An 18,697-nucleotide genomic window follows, 5' to 3' on the forward strand; every position below is an offset into this window, starting at 1 on the left:
ACAACTGAATACCTGAACAATGACAATGACAAAAGCAAAGATGCATTTCCCCCTCATCTGAGCACACGACCCCTGGATTTAATCCATGGATCCCTGGCCCAGGGACCTCTAGCTTAAGGGCCCTGCTTTAGACACAGGAGGAGAAGCACGCAGGCTCATTCTTTTTCTACATTCACAGTAAATGTCTTTTCTGTGTCGGGGCCTGGGTGAGAGACAGGAACAAAGGAAACGCAGGCACAGAAGGGTCAGCAGGAAATCACCATCGCAGTGGGCCCATACATGGCACACGGCTCCCTAGACCGCCCATGATCAGCTCCCGGGAGCTCAGGCTTCCATCGAGAGCAGTGAACTCTTGCAGGTGTTTGCGTGTATTGGATGCTATTTAGAGATGGTTTGCCAGCTGGGGACCTATTTCTGTTCTCCTAGCTGCTTGTTTTGGTTTTGATTCCCAGACCCTTGGGTTTCAGCAGCAGCTGGAAGACCAAGTGTACACCAAGACCAACCACGTGCAGGCTCTGTAGGGGACAACAGAGGCCTCCATCTGCCCCTTCCTCCTTCCCCTTCTTAGACACAACCTCACTACAGGTCATTGGCTGGGTCCCTGCCCTACTGTGCTCAGTCGTGTCCAACTCTGCGACCCCATGGACTGCAGTCCACCAGGCTCCTCTGTCCATAAGATTCTCCAGGTCAGAATACTGGAGTGGGTTGCCATTTCCTCCTCCAAGGCATCTTCCCGACCCAGGGATGGAACCCATGTCTCTTGCATCTCCTTCATTGGCAGGCGGATTCTTTACTACTAGTGCCACTTGGGAGGCCCTAGATGTAGCCTAAATCCATCTTGGACTTCTCGGGCTACATGAAAACTCTTCAGCTGTGTCCCACATGGAATCCAAGGGCAGAAGGGGACGTTTGGCTTTCTGAGTTGAAGATGGGATTGGTGAGGAGATGGGCCTCCTGCTTTCTAATATCAGATTTCCCTGTGGCTCTAAAGCATAAAACTATGGTCTTAACCCAAAGGCTACTTGACCTTCTGGTTCTGGGACCCAGAACCAATCAAGTCTTTGTGTCTCTTAATGAGAAGAATGGGATCAGCCTGATTCAGATGTCTATTCACTGTCCAATCAACTATTAACATAATAGCATCTCGAGATAATTGCCACTACTGTGATAAGAAAAATCCAGATGACTTCAACTGGTGATGTTAGGGTCTGTGGTCCACTTTTGCTATGCTATGCTCCGTTGTGTCTGACTCTTTATGATCCCAAGGACTATCGCCACCCAGGCTTCTCTGTGCATGGGATTCTCCAGGCAAGAACACTGGAGTGGGTTGCCATTTCCTTCTCCAGGGCATTTTCCCCACCCAGGGATTGAACCTGTGTTTCTTGTGTCTCTTGCATTCACAGGTGGGTTCTTTACCACTAGCGCCAACTGGGAGGCCCACCTTTGGGTCGGAGGAAATACTATGTTCACACACAACTGCTGACACAACCTCACTACAGGTCATTGGCTGGGTCCCTGCCATACTGTGCTCAGTCGTGTCCAACTCTGTAACCCCATGGACTGTAGTCCACCAGGCTCCTCTGTCCATAAGATTCTCCAGGCCAGAATACTGGAGTGGGTTGCCATTTCCTCCTCCAGGGCATTTTCCTGGCCCAGGGATGGAACTGGGTCACTGCTCTGTTGTGGTTAGAGGCTAGTTCATGCTACTCCGGCCCCTACCCCACGTACACACGGCAGGGATTCCTAGTAATAGGTGTGGTTGTAGCAGGTGAGTTGCTATGTCTTGTGAAATTAAATCCATTGACTGGCAAACTCACTGTTGACGAAAAGGCCCTTCCTCATTGCTGCTCTGAAAAATTTCCTGAATGCCCCGCCCTCTGCAGAAAGCACCGACCATGTGACTTCATGATAAGGACAGCCTGCAGAGATGGTATCACTAATAACAGTCATATTTAGCATATTTTATGGTTTCTTTCCCCCTTTTTATCTTTTATCTGTGAGGTTGAGTTATCCTTACTTCACAGATAAAAAGCTCACAGAGATGAAAGGGCTTCTGCAGCCATTTCTAAAATGGACTATGTCACTCTCGCCTTTGAAAACAGTTGGCTGAGCACATAACTCACACAACCATCTGTTGGCATCTTCAGATTATAGAACGTGGATTAGTTCCTGGGGCTAACAACATGGAGGACCTTATTGCTTTTATTGCCTGCAGGGACGTTTGTCCACCTGTTAATTAGTCCCACCCAGGCAGTGAACTGCTTCTACTGTTTTATCTGGTTCTTAATTCTGTCTCCTTTGCTGGCAGGGTGATATGTTTCTCATTGCTATCAATAAGCCAGCCTTTAGCAGCTTCCTCTTCCTCTTTATGCAAACTTCCTTACACTTCATTTCACTCCCCTGGTTCCCAAGGCACCCAGCAATAGATCTCTAGAAAAGTCATGTCCGACTCTTTGTGACATGGACTGTAGGCTCCTCTGTCCATGAAATTTTCCAGGCAAGAATACTGGAGTGTGTTGCCATTTCCTTCTCCAGGGGATATTCCTGAACAAGGGATCGAATCTGGGTCTCCCGCATTGCAGGCAAATGCTTTACCATCTGAGCCACCAGGGAAGCCCAGTAGATCTCTATCCATCCATCAACCCCTGCTCCCCAAGCCCTGATATGTACTAGGCTTAGAAGATGCAGTCATGGTCCCAGACCTCCAGGTACCCTCAGGATACATGCATGCTAAGTGGCTTCAGTCGTGTCCAACTCTTTGGGACCCTATGGACTGGAGTCCTCCAGGCTCCTCTGTCCATGGGATTCTCCAGGCAAGAATACTAAAGTGGGGTGCCATTCCCTTCTCCAGGGGATCTTCCAGACCCAGGGATCAAATCTGAGTTTCCTGCAGCTCCTGCATTGTAGGCAGATTGTTTACCACTGAGTCACCAGGGAAGCCCACCCACAGGGTACTTGGGAATATAAAAAGACATTGAATAAATGAGTAAGTGAATGAATGCCAAGTGTTCATTTTATATTTACATGAGATGTTTTCCAATCTCAACACATTTGTCCCCCTGGTCTTTTCTGTATATCAGAATTCCCATTTTTCAGTGCATTTTCAAACTTTTAGCCATTTTTATTGCCATGTATAAAATATCTGGGAGCCTAATGTCCACCATCTGCACATTTACTGAAAGTGTTCAGTGTTCCATCATTGCCTCATAATAACTGAAAATACAGGAAAACTCACCCAGTCCAGTAAGTCACTTTGCTGATGATTTATTGCTTCAAGGCAAAAAGCTATAAACAGGGAATTAGAGCAATGAAAACTCTTCACATTGGATAAACATGTTCTGTGCGACACAGATCAAGAGAAGAATGAGGAATGCTGAAAAACATGACAGATTGCCCAAGTGCTATTTTCCCTCTATGGGGAAATTCTAAGACATTTCTTCCTATGTACTTTTTAGTCACTTACAAAAATGGCAGTGTGTGTGTGGGTGTTAGTCACTCAGTCGTGTCTGACTCTTTGTGACCCCATGGACTGTAGCCCACCAGGCTCCTCTGTCCATGGGATTCTCCAGACAAGAATACTGGAGTGGGTTGCCATTCCCTTCTTTGGGAGATCTTCCTGACCCAGGGATCGAAACCGGGTTTTCTGCATTGCAGGCAGATTCTTTAACGTCTGAGCCACCAGAGGGCCTGAAAATGGCAGTCGGAATCCTTAAATATTAAGTCATAGTTTGAAAACAGATATACACACACGCACGCACACACACATATGCACATACACACACATGCAGAAATACACAGCAGGCCATTCTGACCATTCAGGACTCCCAGCTGGGCAGAGTTATTACTTCAGTTACTTTGGGTCAAGATAAGTCTTTAAAAATCAGTGACCTAATTTAATGTAATAGTCACAGGTTGCATTACTTCCCCGCAATTTGTAGGAATACACAGTATTTAAATGTTAATGAGAGCCTAGATAATCATATCGTTTGAATCTGCTTTCTTTGATCACTCTCTGAATCGTTTTCAAAGTTAATGTTGCGGCTGTGCCAGTAAGCCTTTGTCTGATGCCTTTTGGTTTGCAGGGGTGTGGGGGTGGGGGTGGGGGGCAGGCTAACTGGGCTTAGCATCAGGAGAGATGGCTCAGGTGTGAGACTAACCTCGGTTTGCAACCTTGGTCGGCAGTTCACTGGCTGTGAAGACAATGAGCAAATACTTTCTAAGGGCCTCAGCTCCATCTCTAAAATGGGAAGTGATGATAATGCTGCAGCTCTTAGGCTTGCTCTGAGGATTAAATTAGGCACGCAGTAAAGCACCTAGCCTAAAGCCTGGTAAGTGCTCACCAAATGCTTATGCTAAAGGTTAGCACGCATTAGTGGCATGGTAGATTCAGGTCTCCTTTTTCCTGCTCATCTATGCATGCAACACATAGTCAGTCTAAGCACTTACGTGAATTTCTCCACCAAAGGTTGACTATTCTTTCGTTTACCTTTCCCTTATCCCAGGACATGGGGTTACAAGGGACTGGGGAAGTGGACACTCCAACAGGCCTCATTCAGGCTCTGCCTGGAGGCCTCCCCAAAATCAACTTCTTGTTGCTGTCCAGTCGCTCGGTCATGTCTGACTCTTTGCATCTCTGACCCCATGGACTGCAGCACGCCAGGCTTCCCTGACCTTCACCATCTCCCAGAGCAAGCCCAAAGTGGAATAAGCAGAGATCTGGGTTTCAACTTTTGAGGGCTGATTCCCAGCCTCTTTGAGTCCCAGACTTTCCATTTATAAAATGGGGAAGAGATGCTTGCTTAAAATTGCTGCCATGATTAGTAAGATAATTCAAAAGTTAGCAGAGAGCTTGGCACCAAGTAAGCATTCAATAAAGAGGTGTTTTTTCATCATGACTGGTAACTTTTATTGGAGCAGGCCGCACCATGGCTCTGTCTTCTTTCCCGTGACTTCAAAACGTGAAACTGAGACTTCCTCTCCGGGGCCTGCACAGGACAGATTCATTTCTCAAAGCAGGGCATTCTGGCCACCCCATCTCACCCACCCTGGGGATGAAAGCCCCAAGTCCCTCATCCAGGCTTCCTATGATCTTGGAAGCCATGTTCACTTTCCTGAATTGGGAAGCAAATTCAGTTAAGAACCTAGTTCTTGGGTGTCTGCTGAATTTCAAAAGGGGTCAGCTCTCACCTGGTCCTTGGAAGCTGTGGGTGGCAAGTGATTTCACTCTACAAAAATCCAACATGATCCACGTGGACCTACAGGAAAGATTATTCATGGAGTAAATTCTCTTCCCTGGTGGTTCAGTGGTAAAGAATCTGCCTGCCAATGCAGGAACCATGGGTTCGATCCCTGGGTTGGGAAGATCCCCTGGAGAAGGAAATGGCAATCCACTCCACTATTCTTGCCTGGAAAATCCCACGGACAGAGGAGCCTGGTGGGCTACAGCCCATGGGGGTTGAAAAAGAGTCAGACACGACTGAACACCTGAACAACAACAAAATTCTCTTCACGAAAGAACTCTTGGGCTTTTTTTTCTTTCAACGAACATGTGCCTTTCTTTTGATATTAAATGTCTCTTTTTCTACGGCATTTCAGATTTGGCTGATAAAAATTAGATTGTCATGTATCTTTGGAAGAAAGAGATCTTCTGAATGCATGTAGGGACACGTACACAATTTCCTTTATTCATCAGATACACATTGAGCACCGCTGTATGCCTTGCACCAGGCATTCAGGAGGTCACAGTAAGGAGGACACATTTTCAATCCCTTTCCCTCTCTAGGAATCCTTCTGCTCGCCACTCAGAATTCCCTCATGAAAAAGGCACCATCCTCCAGTCTGCAGCATCAGGTAACAAAATCATCTTTAAATACATGGTGAGAGCTGTTTCTGATTTGAAGGAGGGAATGATCTGGACAGGAGTCAGGGATTTTGGTTTATCCTAGATTTTGTCTGATGCTCAGACATCTAAATAATCTGAAAGTCAGATACACTCTTCTCTTGGGAAAGAAGCTGGAGAAACAGTAATAAGAACCAAAAATGACAGTGAGGAGTCACTTATCCTGACATGTTTTCCTGCTCTGACGCACAGGGAAGCTCTAGAAGTTGAGGGAAGATACGGGTTAGAGAGTCAATCCAACTTGGATTTGCATCCTGACTACCCCACTGACCAGCTGGGTGACTTCAGTCAGGCTCCCTTACCTTACTGAGCTTCCATTTCACATTTGTAAGAACAGAGATCATAACAGGCACTTTTCAACACGACCTCCTAGTTTCCATGAGCTAGTGTAACGTGCACATGAAGCGCTGAGAACAATGTCTGACATGTAGAAGGTGCTAAATAAAAGAAATGTAGCAGTAAATATTTATACTTTACTAATAAAATAAATAATAGCCTCATTTCCATTAATAACGACTTTCTCTTCCTTTTAGCATCAAACCCTTTTGGCTTTTCATCCCTGTTAAATATCCTTCTGTTTTGAAACAATTGGTAAACTTCTGTCTTTGTACCAGAACTGAGCTTTATGGATCAGTCTGCGAAATGGATCACCGAGGCAGAAAGACACATGCCCTGGGCCCAGGGACTCTTGCCACCCCAGGGTGACACAGACTGGACCCACTTCTTGGTTTGTGAACCCATTTCTTGTTTTGACTCACACTCAACCTGGACCCAAGGCTCCCTCAGTGCAGAAGGCTATCACAGGACACCACTCTGAGGGGTCAGAGATGTGGTCCCAGGGGACCCACCAAGTCCCACGAGCCCCCAGCACGCAGATGGTCAGGTGTGAGGAGGAGGCTGGCTGACTGCCCAGTGTCCTGCCTTGTCCGGGAGCAGCAGATTCGGTGCAGGGCTCAATTGCTCCTTCTGAAAATAGACTGACCATACTCTGACCCTGGTGTATTGACCAGGGACTTCTCCCAGGAACAAGAGGAAGTTTATCGGCTTGCATTTCTCCCTGGGATGAACCCAATGCACACCCTTCACAGTGCAGGGGTGAAGAGAAACTTAACTGAAATGGGTGAACAGAAACTTAACTACAACAATGCCCAGATTCATGGACACAACTGTCCGTCCAAAAACCGAAACCAAACAACCATTCACCTCATTTAGCAAATATTCGGTGACCATGGTAGGCACAAGTCTTTAGAATGAGACAGAGCTTTGGTGTGCAGTGGTCAAAACTGTTAATTAGGGTCCTCCTTGGCAGGGCCTGAAGAATGGACTGGTCCACTGTCCTAAATCCCCTCTATCCTTCTGAATGGGCCCAGAGAGTTTGGTGGTTTGGTATCTAAAGAAGGAATTAATGATACTGAAGATCTAGCTGATTCTGTTCCTTGGGACTTGGGCGAGATCCAGCAGGACTTCCAGGGACTCAGACAGGCCGGATCGGGCTCGGGTATTGTCCAGAGCCGGGCACTTTCTTTGAAGTGTATGTGGACCGCTGCCAAGGAGAAGACCCACTGTCTGGGCCTGAGCGCGCCGTGATGGGTGCTTTGGGTGGGCAGAGACAGGACAAGGGGTCACGGGCCTGGGCCTGGATCTGGGTCATTGGAAACGAGTGGAAAGTGGACAAAAGAAGGCTCAGTGGGGGCCTCAGAAGGCTGGCTGCTTTATAAGCTCTGGGTCGGCCTCGAGCCCAGGTTCTGTGGCTGCTTAATTGGCAATCTCTGAGATGTCAGGGTAGGAGTCCAAGTCGGCAAAAATATCGTTGGGATTCTGACAGCTCAGATTGCAGAAGCAAGCGTTAATCCACAGGGCCTGGCGGGAGAAGTCGGGCCCATCGGGACACCGGAAGGAGATGCTGATGGTCTTGGACTTGTAGGGGATACAGCACCGGCTGTCGGTGCAGACTCCACAGTACTTGGGCCGGTAGGCACGTGTGCTGGTGCAGCCGGCCAGTGTGAAGTTCACGGGCGCTTCTGGCTGGTACACGGCCAGACACTTCTTCCCTTCCTGCGGGAAAGGAGGTTTCAGTTGAGATGCTCAGAGGATCAACATTTTCAGCTCCAAGCCCCCAATTCTTCCCTTTTCACTCGCCATGCACCCCACCTTACTTTCGGATCTGCAGCATCTTCAAACTAGGAAGGATCACCCCAAAGACAAAGAGACCCAGCTGCATTATGCAAGAGGAAACCGAGCGCACAAAGGGACTGCCTTGCCGCAGTGCAGCTCTCTCAACCTGCAATTTCCCTTCTTTCCTGCCTTCTGCTTTGCCAACGCCCAGGTCAGTTTCTCCAACACAGGATGACTCTGTGGGCTCCTTCAGCCTGCCAAGCGCCCCCTGCTGGTTAGGGGCAGAGCCATCATGGCCTCCAAGACGACTCATTTTAATCCTAAACTCCTCCTCCTCTGCCTCCCATAGACTCTCACACACACTTTTCACGCAACTTATTCAATTGGACTGGCATTATTTAAAGGGAGCTCTGTGGGGCTATGGGCCATTCAAGGGCGAGGCTCTTTCTGCATCCCTACAGTCTAGCTTTCTGCCTGGTACATGGCTCTGGTTTAGTTGCTAAGTTGATTCCGATTCTTTTGATACCCCCATGGGATGTAGCCCACCGGGGCTCCTCTGTGCATGCAATGTCTCAAGCAAGAATACTGCAGTGGGTCTCTATTTCCTTCTCCAGGAGATCTTTCCAACCCAGGGATCAAACCCATGTCTCCTGCATTGGCAGGTGAGTTCTTTACCACTGAGCCACCAGGGAAGCCCCAGTAGGCACATACTAAACTCATTGAATGAATGGCTGTTCTGGTCAACTATGTACCAGCACCCTGCCTGAAATGAGGGTAGAAGAGATCCAGGCAATGTGTGGGCCTGAAGCTTATACAGTCTGAGAGCTATCTTCAGTGAAAGTCACTCAGTCGTGTCCAACCCTTTTTGACCACATGGACTATACAGTCCATGGGATTCTCCAGGCCAGAATACTGGAGTGGGTAGCCTATCCCTCTCCAGTGGATCTTCCTGACCTGAGACGCCTGCCCCTCCCTGGGAGGCAGACCCACCTTGATGTGTGGCCGGAGGTCCACGTCACACGGCCGCAGGTTGCAGAGGCGGCTTTCCTGCTCAGGCCAGCACCGGGCATTGATGTTGGAGATGCGGGTGGAGACCCCCAGGCCGCAGCTGGTGGAACAGGGGCTCCAGGGGCTGGTGTACGCAATGCAGTTCTTGTGCCACGGCTCTATCTCACTCATGCTCCCTGCGGATGGGGACCGGGTGCCCAGTGATTTCCCAGTCTCCATCAGCCCCCCAATCCCTGCCGTCACAACCCTAAGGGCTGGGGTCCCTGAACCTCAGCGAGTGGGCAGTCCCTCCACTTGGAGGTCAAGTTGGCTTCTAACTAGCACGGATCCCCAGGGAGACAAGAACTTGTCATGAGTTCCTCATACTTCTCCAGAGGGAGGACCATCTTTAGAGACAGGTGACCTGAGTCCAATCCCTGCTCGACCACCTACAGGCTGTGTGATTCTAGACAACTTACTCTGGGCTTCAGGCTCTTTTCTGGAACAATAACATCTGCCCTGCGGGGCTGGTATGGCAATAAAAGGGTCCAGATATTGACCGAGTACACATCAGGCATCTGCAAGGTGCTGGGGATAAAAGGGTAAAAGATACCGGTCCTGCCCCTGCAGAGATGACATTATCTGGGGACGCTCAGGGGAAGTGCCTGCCCCAGTACTAGAACTTCATCTGAGCGATGCTCAGGACATCGTGGCTAAGGGGACATGCAGGCTTCAGAGGCAAACTGTCTGAGTTCAGCTCTTAGCACCGCCCCTTAGCATCTGGATAGCTTCCAATAAACTGGCTCCCACCTCCGAGCCCCAGGCTCCCCACCTGTAAGTGGGGTTGACAACAGTACCTCCCTGCCTCCTGTCCCTGGCTGTGGATAGAAAATACAGGTTCAGGCACGTGACAGGGCTCAACAGCTGTCCCTGTCCTTAGTAAGCCCTCAGGAAGTGGGAACTAAACCCCAACCCTTGGCTGGTTCTTTCAGTGGATGTATCCTGGCAAGCAGAACACGGGCGAGTGGTTGTAAGTGTCTAAGAAATGGAAAGGGGAGTGAGCTGAGAGGTGGAGACAGGTGAAGAGCCAGGGAGACCAAGGAGTGATCTCACAGAGGGATGGAGCAAGATACACAAGACAATGACTGGGAAGAGGAAGCAGGTCCTTCCTGGTAACACACAAACCCAGAAGTCAGGGAGGGGAACCTGCATGGGGAGACAGCAGGTGCGCAGGGGAGATGGATCAAGGAACGCAGGAATGAATGAGAGAGAGAAGAGGATGCTGGGAGACGGGAGACAGCAGAGGCCTTTGAGGACAGACGGAAGCGAGGAGGGCGGGCTGGGAGGGAGGCGGCGGTGGGGAAGGATTTGCCGAGGAGGATGAAAGGCTTTGGTTTCTAGGTCAGCCACTCGGCAGGCGCTCTGCTTGCGCTCGGTCAGAAGGAGGTCACTGGGCCACACACACGGACGCGGTGGGCAAGCCGCCGCTGCCCCCGGCCCCTCCCTGCGGCTGTTCTAGGAGGCCCGCTGGGGACCTACCGAGCTCCCCATCCCCTCCTCCTCCGCGGGCTGGAGCAGCCCTCCCCGCGCTCCGCGCCCGCGCCCCGCACCCACCGGAGGTGCCCGTGTGGCGCGGCGCTGTCTTGCGGGGCCTCCTGGCGTCGTCTTCACACACCCACTGCTCGCAGCAGCGCCCAGGCAAGCTCACCCGGCGGGGCCGGAGGCACCAGAGGCGCGGGGGGCGCGCGCGGAGGCACAGCGGCGTGCAGCCCACCGCGCCGCCCACGCACGTGCAGTTGTACTTGCAGTTGGGCTGGAAGGACTGGCCGTTGTTGTAGCGCACGCCGTCCAGCACGCAGCCCACGCCGACCACCTCTGCGGACACAGGCGCCGAGGGTCAGGCCTGCCGAGGGGCTGGGCGGGCCCTGCAGGGCAGCCCCCTGCCACTGCCTCACGCCCCCCGCACCCCACCTCCCGGGGTACCCATCATGGAGAAGGGCTGGGCCCGCTGCTCTGGCCCGTTTGGTGGGACCTGAGCGGAGGGTGTGGCAGCCCATTTAACCCGCGCAGAAACACCCGGTGCCCGTCTGGAGGGCTGGACGAAGCGGTGGGAGGCTACAGCCTGGCCAGGACTGGGACCTTGGGCAGCTAGCCCAGTGTCCTGTCCCAGCAAGTGGCACAAAGCCTGGTCCTGACAGTTATCCGGCTCAAGGGACACAGTTTGTGAGAGGAGGCAGAGGCGATGGGAAACCCGTCAGAACACTTTGGAAGAGACTGGGTTTATTCAGTGCCTATTTGTGGAGTGTGGTAGGTGCTGGGGATTTAGTAGTGAAGGAAGGAGACAAAGCCTCGCCCTCGATGAACTTGTGCTTGTGTGGTTAGTCACTCAGTCGGATCCGACTCTTTGGGACCCCATGGACTGCAGCCCAGGCTCCTCTGTCCATGGGGATTCTCCAGGCAAGAGTACTGGAGTGGGTTGCCATGCCCTCCTCCAGGGAATCTTCCCAATCCAGGGAACCCAGGTCTCCCACATTAATGGCAACCCACTCCAGTATTCCTGCCTGGAAAATCCCATGGACAAAGGAGCCTGGTAGGCTACAGTCCATGGGGTCGCAAAGAGTTGACACTGAGCGACTTCACTTTGACTTTTCTTTCACACTCCTGCATGCATTGTGGGCAGATTCTTTAGCGTCTGAACCACCAGAGAAGAAATGGACCATCCAGAGCATTGATGGGGACATGAAAGCAGGGAGCTGGGAGAGGGAGGGGGAAGGTTGCACATGTAAACAAGGCAGGTAGCCAGGGCCTCACAGAGGTGATGATGATTCAGCAAAGATGGGAAGGAGGCGGGGAGCTGAGCTGCCCAGGTGCTGGGAGAGAAGCCTTCTAGGCAGGGAAGGGACTGCAGGCAGTGGGAAGGCCTGAGGTGGGAAAGGGTAGGGGAGGGAGGGAGAAGGGCTGAAGGCAAGAGAGACAGGGCTTCCCTGCAGGCTCAGAGGAAAACGCAAACTCTTAGAGCCTGGAACTCCAGCTGATACACAGTATGTGCTCAGTGAGTAATGATGAATCGCTGATATGAATTATGCTTCACAAAAACCTTGACGGTGCTGAGTTAAGGACAGACCGACGGGGTTCCTGACGAGTCAGAAGGTCATGCTGGGGAATCCAGGTAGGAGGCGGTGGTGCTTGGACCAGAGATGGGCAGCCAGGAGGAGAAGGGCCCCGCTTCTGGGTCTGTTTGGAGGGACTCGCTGGCAGGTGGGATGTGAGGATGAGAGGAGAATCAGGAAGGACTCCTAGTTCTATGTCCTGAGGCCTGGAAGGAGAGGGATGCTCTGTCCTCAGAAGAGCAATGTTGGAGTGGGTGGCCTCAAGCTCTTCCCTAGGCTCGAGATGCCTTGTTGACTTCAGAGTGGAGCCGGTTCTGCAAGCTTGGAGCTCCAAGAAAGATGTGGGGATACTGGGCTCCGACCAGCATCCCAGCCTTCCATGTCAGTCCCATTCTGAGGACAGTGTCTAGAAGTGCAGACAGAGAGCCCAGGGCAGCCAGGGTACTCACCCCAGGAGGGCTGTCTGCCAGTAGTCCTGGTGTATCTCCTGGATTCACCTGAAGCCGAACCATCACCACCACCACCATCATCTCTGTATCTCACAGGAGGGAAGGTGCTTGGTCACCTGACCTGCTTTGTGTTAGGCTTCCTTGCATTGCTGACTTCATCCCAGAAGGAAAAGGGACCATGTCATCACCTGCATTTTCACCTGCTGCAAACTTGCATCTCAGTGAGGTTGAGTCACACACCTAAAGTGACAGCGCTCAGCTCAGCGGAGCAGAGGGGACAGGATTGCAGCTTGTGGGGATGCTGGGGTGACTGCTGGTTTTCCTGGGAGGTGACTGATCTGGGGGAGGAGGGACCGACAGGAAGGGCGCTAACACTGCCCGTCCGATCTGGAGCCAGGCACCATCTGATAAGTAATCTCAAGCAGTTTCGCGGTGACTGTTCTAGAAGAGCTTTGTTTTCTTTCTTTGTCAGAGAGGGGAGCTGGGTGGGTGAGGGGAACAGTGATTCATCTTCTCAAGGCCCCCCAGCTGGTGTCTGAAGAAGCTGCATCCCCCCAAGCTCTGACTCCACTGTCCATTTCCTTCCATCGGATACCAATAAAAGAGGGGAAATAGGAAAGCAAAACAGTGAGTGAATCACCTAGTGAATCACTCATCTTTTGTTCTGAGTCAGTCTGGCCTCACCCTCTCACTCCAGGGAGAGAGTGCGCTTGTGTGTGTGGGTGGATGGGAGATGGAGTGCTGAAGCCAGTCTCTGCCCCTGGGTGTGGGAACTTTGGGTGGCGAGGGCACTGCTGGGTGCTGGGAAGCCTTAGCACAGTGGCTCTCATTGCCAGCGACACAATGGCACTACCCAGGGGAGCTCTTTAAAATCATGACGCCCACACCACGCCCCAGTACCTGGGGGTGGACCTGGGCTTGGTTATTTTTGCTTTTTATTTTTTGACCTTGTTAGCTCCGCACGTGAATCCAGTTTGCAGCCAAGATTGGGACCATTTGCCTCCAGAAGTTGTTCACAGTCTTCTGGGAGGTTTGGGAGGTGGGGGCAAAGATGGATGGTGGGTGGCTGTGATGGCCCCACCAGCGGACTCTGGCACCCCTTCCTTATTCCATTTCTTTATAGCTGATTGAAGGACGAGCTTCTGATCGGATGGGGAAGCTGGCCGAGCCTCCTTCACCATTCAGACTCTCGGGTCCATTCAAGCATGACCTGGTGGGCTTTCCTCTTATTGAGGGACTTCTGGGAATTCAAGTCGCCTTGCTGTGCCATCCAGACCTTTACTCTTCTCGCTGCACCCCTGGTCAGCTTCCTGGGAGCAAGGACAGTGGGCCATGCCTTGTTGTAACCCCACTGATGTGCCATCACTAACCTATGTTCATTATGAGTGAATGAATCAGTGGGTAAAGGGATGGATATCAGGTGGGGTTAGCCCTCCTCTGTATTGGGCTTCTCCCATGTATCAGGCACTTGACATCCAAACCACCCAAAAAGGTAGGCATTATTCATTGCATTTTCCTTGATGAGGAAACTGACATTTAAAAAGGTTAAGCAGTTTCCCTAAACCCATTGTGTTAGTTGATTATGTTGCTGAGGTTTGAACTTAGGCTGTCTAGCTTCAAACACAATGCATGGGTTTTCTGTTCCTTTACTCATCAGACAGGAGAATCAGAGCTTGAAACTAGCCCTGCCCCCCAAACTCTGAGGATAACCCTGGACAAAGCTAAGGGAACGTTTACAAAGGAAATCTGAAGGAATATTCAAGAGCAACTGATCACATTTTAGGCTCTTGTGAAATTCTTTGTTTAGCCTCAACCATCATACAGAGTTGATTCGATCAAGCTCCTTAAGTGATGTGCCCATGGTCACGTAGCCAGCAAGTGGCAGAGCCAGGATTCAAAAACCCAAGTCTGTCTGCCTGTAAATTTAATGATCCTTCCAGCAAACCACACTGCCCTCAATCCTGACCCAGTTGCATTGAATGCAGACTCATGTTTGCACAACCAAAATAGCCAAACAGTTTAATTCAGAGGTCACTTTCTGCCCACAGATGTATTTAGCTTGGCCCACAGAGTGTTTTTTAAAAAATGTTTTGAATGCGTTGCCAGAATTACAAATCATACATGAACCTGGATTTTGTTTTCTGGATTCTCTTGAAAGGTAAGTAGACTAGACCAGATCAGGCTCCCTCTTCTGCCTGACCTCAGTGGCTAAAGTTTACGTTCATTAGTTTGCCATAGTCCCCACCATCCCCTCTTTGAGTCATTTACGGCAGTGTTGCAACTTGTTTTTTATTGCCTTGTCCTGGCCTAATTACAAGCACATCTCTAAGGACAGATTTAGCCTGTCCTGGGGAATGTCCGTTGGTTGTTGGCCATTTGCTAACAGATTTTTCTATGTAAATAACTTCTTCTTTCTTTTTCCCCTCTGGCCCCCAATATCTCCTTCTCTATCGTTTTCAGACCCTGGACTCTCTTCTTTATTGCATTAGGGTTCCATGAATTTAGACACTACGGCAGTATTTCTGAGAAGATGTTCCATAGAACATGGGGGAATTGTGTATGTGTGTGTGTGTGTGTCTGTGTGTGTGTGTGTTTCTGTGTCTGTGTGTGTATGGTGTGCAGGTGGGTGATTGGGTAAAAATCTGCCTGGAAAAAAGTATTCACTGTGTCTTCCTATGATAGCTCTGTTTTTGGAATTTCACAATGGATGTGGACATTTAACACTTCTGAAGAAGTCTGTTCCCCTTGTTGAACCTTATTTATTCCAATGTCTGTAGACCTCTGTGACTGGAGAACCCTAGGCCCATGTCATATTTATTCCAGTATCCTGAAATCCACCGTCTTCTTTCCAATTGCAAGGAAAGAAGCTACATGGAGACTCATGATAAGGGGGAACCGAGAGGCTACGTTGAGTAAAGAGGTGACATATAAAGAGGTAGGGGAATGGAGTAGAAAGAGGTGATTTTCCAGGTCCTGGGCGGTAGAGACAGGCAGGAGAGGCACTTGTGGGTCTGAAGAGTCTATGGGTCCATGGCAGAATGTCTATAAAATTGTGGTGCCTGGCATGTGGTGAGGTGTCAGTGCAACTTTAGAGACTCATATAGTCACAGTGAGTTGCCTTGAAGGACAGCTGTAGAAGGGGAAAGAAAGGAAACAGTCTCGAAGAAGTGGAGGGGACTCTGGTGTAGGAGGGCTCAGCCTGGTGTCCTCACCTGGGTGCGGGGAGAGAGTATATGAGCAACTGTATACTTTGGCCATCAGTCTCAGAGCCGAGTATGAGAGTCACCCAGGGAGCTCGTTGAAAGTTGTCGATTCCACCCCCACTGCCAAAGAACTGGAGTGAGTGGGGTGGGGCTCAGAAACACATTTTAACCAACATGTCAGATGATTCTCTGCGGAAGGAATCTGCAACTTCTCTTTGAACACACTAGTTTGTGGGGCTAATAACAAGTCTCCGTAAAGGGGGGAAACATGGGAAAGATGGGAGAATCAGTGATGGTTACTTGGAACGCAAGATGACTTGATATGAAGGTTGAAGCAGGAATTAATGGCATAAGAGTAGAAAGTGCTCATAGATTAACCATAAATCCATAAGTATCTTGACTTGAAATTATATGTATAACCCTCATCAATGACACTTCAGGAAATATAATGAGTTAGCTGAAGATAGAGTCTGCTGTGTGTGAACATGCAGGGTCATAGGCATGAGGAAAGCTTGATGCAGCCTTAAGGGAAGGTGTTCTTGAGTTTATGAGGCTTTGTGTAACTTTTCAGAAGTTAAGCTGCTGCCATGATGCCTGTTTGGGCTTCCCTGGTGGCTCAGACGGTAAAGAATCTACCTGAATGCAGGAGACCCAGGTCCAATCCCTGGGTTGGGAAGATCCCATGGAGAAGGGAATGGCTACCCACTCCAGTATTCTGGCCTGGAAAATTCCATGGACTGTATAGTCCATGGGGTCCCAAAGAGTTGGACATGATTGAGCAACTTTCACATCACTTCATGATGCCAATTTACCTCTTTTCATCCTACTGGTCATGTATATTGAATAAATGCTCATATGATTCAAGGTCGTATGATTCAAGGCCAGCCCAGATAGAACCAGGAGACCAGAAAGCCTCAGAAAGGAGGTCTCTGGGAACAACAAAGGAAATGAGGTAACCCTTTGAAGAGCAAACAAATAACAAAAAGCAGCAGCCTCTCCCCCAGTATGGGGCTATTATAAAGACCAAGAGTAAAGAAAGAACAAAAGCAAGTAGAAACTCCAGGAAAAACAAACAACTTCATAATAAAGGAAATTCGATCAAGTTTACTACCTCATGCTTCAGCAAAAACCATTTACATCGTCCTAATATTGTACATAGTGGTCAAATAGTGGTTTATAATAAAAATATGACAATGATTTTGGAAGCTGGGGGGGCAGTGTCAGGCAGTATTAAGGAGCTAAGTCATCGGCTATCATATAGGATCATGCACAATTATAGATTGTGCACAGTTGGTATTTTAAGCTGATCAAGATATAACAGAAGAGATGCATTGAATAGTTGCAATTTCCAGAAGAAAGTAAAAGTGACTGCAGTGAGCTAGAGGAACGTGGGTAGGTGGAAGGAAGAGATGGTTTCAAGCCGCTGCTTTTTGTTCTTTCAAGGTTACTGAATTTTTTAATACCAGATTATGTTCATTAACAATGTTACTAAAATATCTGGAGCTCCGCAGGGTCCTGGTGCCCCTGGGAGGTCACAGGCAGCCTGCAAAGTGTTCTACGTTGGGGAGAACAGAACCAGGCTTAGGTCTCTCCTGGTGGATCCTTCTTCCCTGGACTCATCCACGGATATAGGCCAGAGGAGACAAGGTCCAGGTGCAGGAGGAATGCCGCATCCCTCCCTGCTCAGCCTCTGGCCCGTCATCATGGACTGGGGCGGAGGGGGAGCGGGATTGGGTACCTCCTGCAGAACCAAGCCTGGCCAGAGGAAGGGCTATGGGTGGCAGGCGGGGTGCTGTGGGCCAGAGCTGGGGGTCTGGGGCTGGCCGATGGCGTGGGGGGGGTCTCACTTACGTGCACATACTCCTACTGCGTACCTCGGGTGGTCCCCACTGTAGTCGCAGTAGAGGCCCCGGTGGGGGTCGCAGACCGCAGCCTCTGTGCAGTTGTCCCCCAGCTGCTGGGCACACGCCTTACAGCACTCGCAGCCGTCCGTGACGAGGCTGACGCCCAGCGGGCAGCGGGGCGGGGCCGCCGGGCATTCGCACGGCCACTTGCAGAACTGGGGCCGTGAGGAGGTGTCCTCCCGCGGGGCCGGGGTGGGGCCCGCGGCTGTGGGAGCTGGAGGGAGGGCCTGCGGGGGGAGGGAAGACGTGAAGCAGGCTGCCCGGAAGAGGGGTCCCAGGCCAAAGGCTGGCGGCCGCCTCCCCATCTTCACGGGGTTCCAGAGGTTTACGTCACATTCCATTTCTCGGCCCTGCTTTCGGTCGCCAGACACCGCCTGTCTCCTCACTAGCATGGAGGAGCTGGCATTAGCAGACGTGAAGCCAGCTGCCCGAATTCCCCTGCTTGGGCGTGCTGGGTCAGCCTCCGTGTCAGCTCTCTGAGCCCATGGGTGTCTCCTTCCGCTCTGATCATCCCGCAACCTGGGAAGTCAGTGAGTCGGCCTCCTCTGCAGATGAGAGAGCTGCGGCTTTGAGGAAATACCTTCTGATGAGCCGCGCTGTGGGTGCAGCCCCAAAACCTCTCTCTTTACCCCATCGCCCTTTTCTCTATGTCCTAAGGATCCACCCTCTCTGTGCTAAGGGTCCTTAAGAGATGACTCATATATATGTATTTTAATTAAAGTATAGTTGATTCACACTGTTGGATTAGTTTCACGTGTATTCAGTTATATGTATTAACTATTCATTATGCATATGTGTATACTGTGTACACATTCAGTTACACACAGTGATTCATATTAATGCATTGGTAGGCTGGTTGGTCGGTTGGTTGGTTGATCAGTGGCTAAATGTCTGACTCTTTGCCACCACTTGGACCGTAGCCCTCCAGGCTCCTCTGTCCACAGGATTTCCCAGGTAAGAATACTGGAGTGGGGTGTCTTTTTCCTTCTCCAGGAGATCTTCCTGACCCAAGATCAAACCTGTGTCTCCT

At 50.5% G+C, this 18,697-nt stretch overlaps 1 protein-coding gene across 1 annotated transcript; it reads right to left on the reverse strand.

The window, feature by feature from the left end:
- Positions 1 to 7,654: 7,654 nt before the first annotated feature.
- Positions 7,655 to 18,059, reverse strand: CCN4 (cellular communication network factor 4). Its single transcript, XM_052652048.1, has 4 exons — positions 17,615 to 18,059; positions 10,616 to 10,876; positions 9,005 to 9,198; positions 7,655 to 7,954 (listed from the first exon to the last, which is right to left on the reverse strand). Exons 1-4 carry the CDS (start codon positions 18,057 to 18,059, stop codon positions 7,655 to 7,657), a joined length of 1,200 nt encoding a protein of 399 aa, XP_052508008.1.
- Positions 18,060 to 18,697: the final 638 nt, after the last annotated feature.

This window comes from Budorcas taxicolor, chromosome 14, assembly GCF_023091745.1.
Source record: "Budorcas taxicolor isolate Tak-1 chromosome 14, Takin1.1, whole genome shotgun sequence".
In the NCBI taxonomy this organism is placed as follows: domain Eukaryota; kingdom Metazoa; phylum Chordata; class Mammalia; order Artiodactyla; family Bovidae; genus Budorcas; species Budorcas taxicolor.

Coding starts and splice junctions, on each gene's coding strand:
- CCN4 (XM_052652048.1), bottom strand. CDS start 18,059: ATGCTAGTGAGGAGACAGGCGGTGTCTGGCGACCGAAAGCAGGGCCGA. Junction 9,199..10,615: donor GCGCCACACGGGCACCTCCG/GTGGGTGCGGGG, acceptor CCCCATCCGCAG/GGAGCATGAGTGAGATAGAG. Junction 7,955..9,004: donor ACCTCCGGCCACACATCAAG/GTGGGTCTGCCT, acceptor CCTTTCCCGCAG/GAAGGGAAGAAGTGTCTGGC.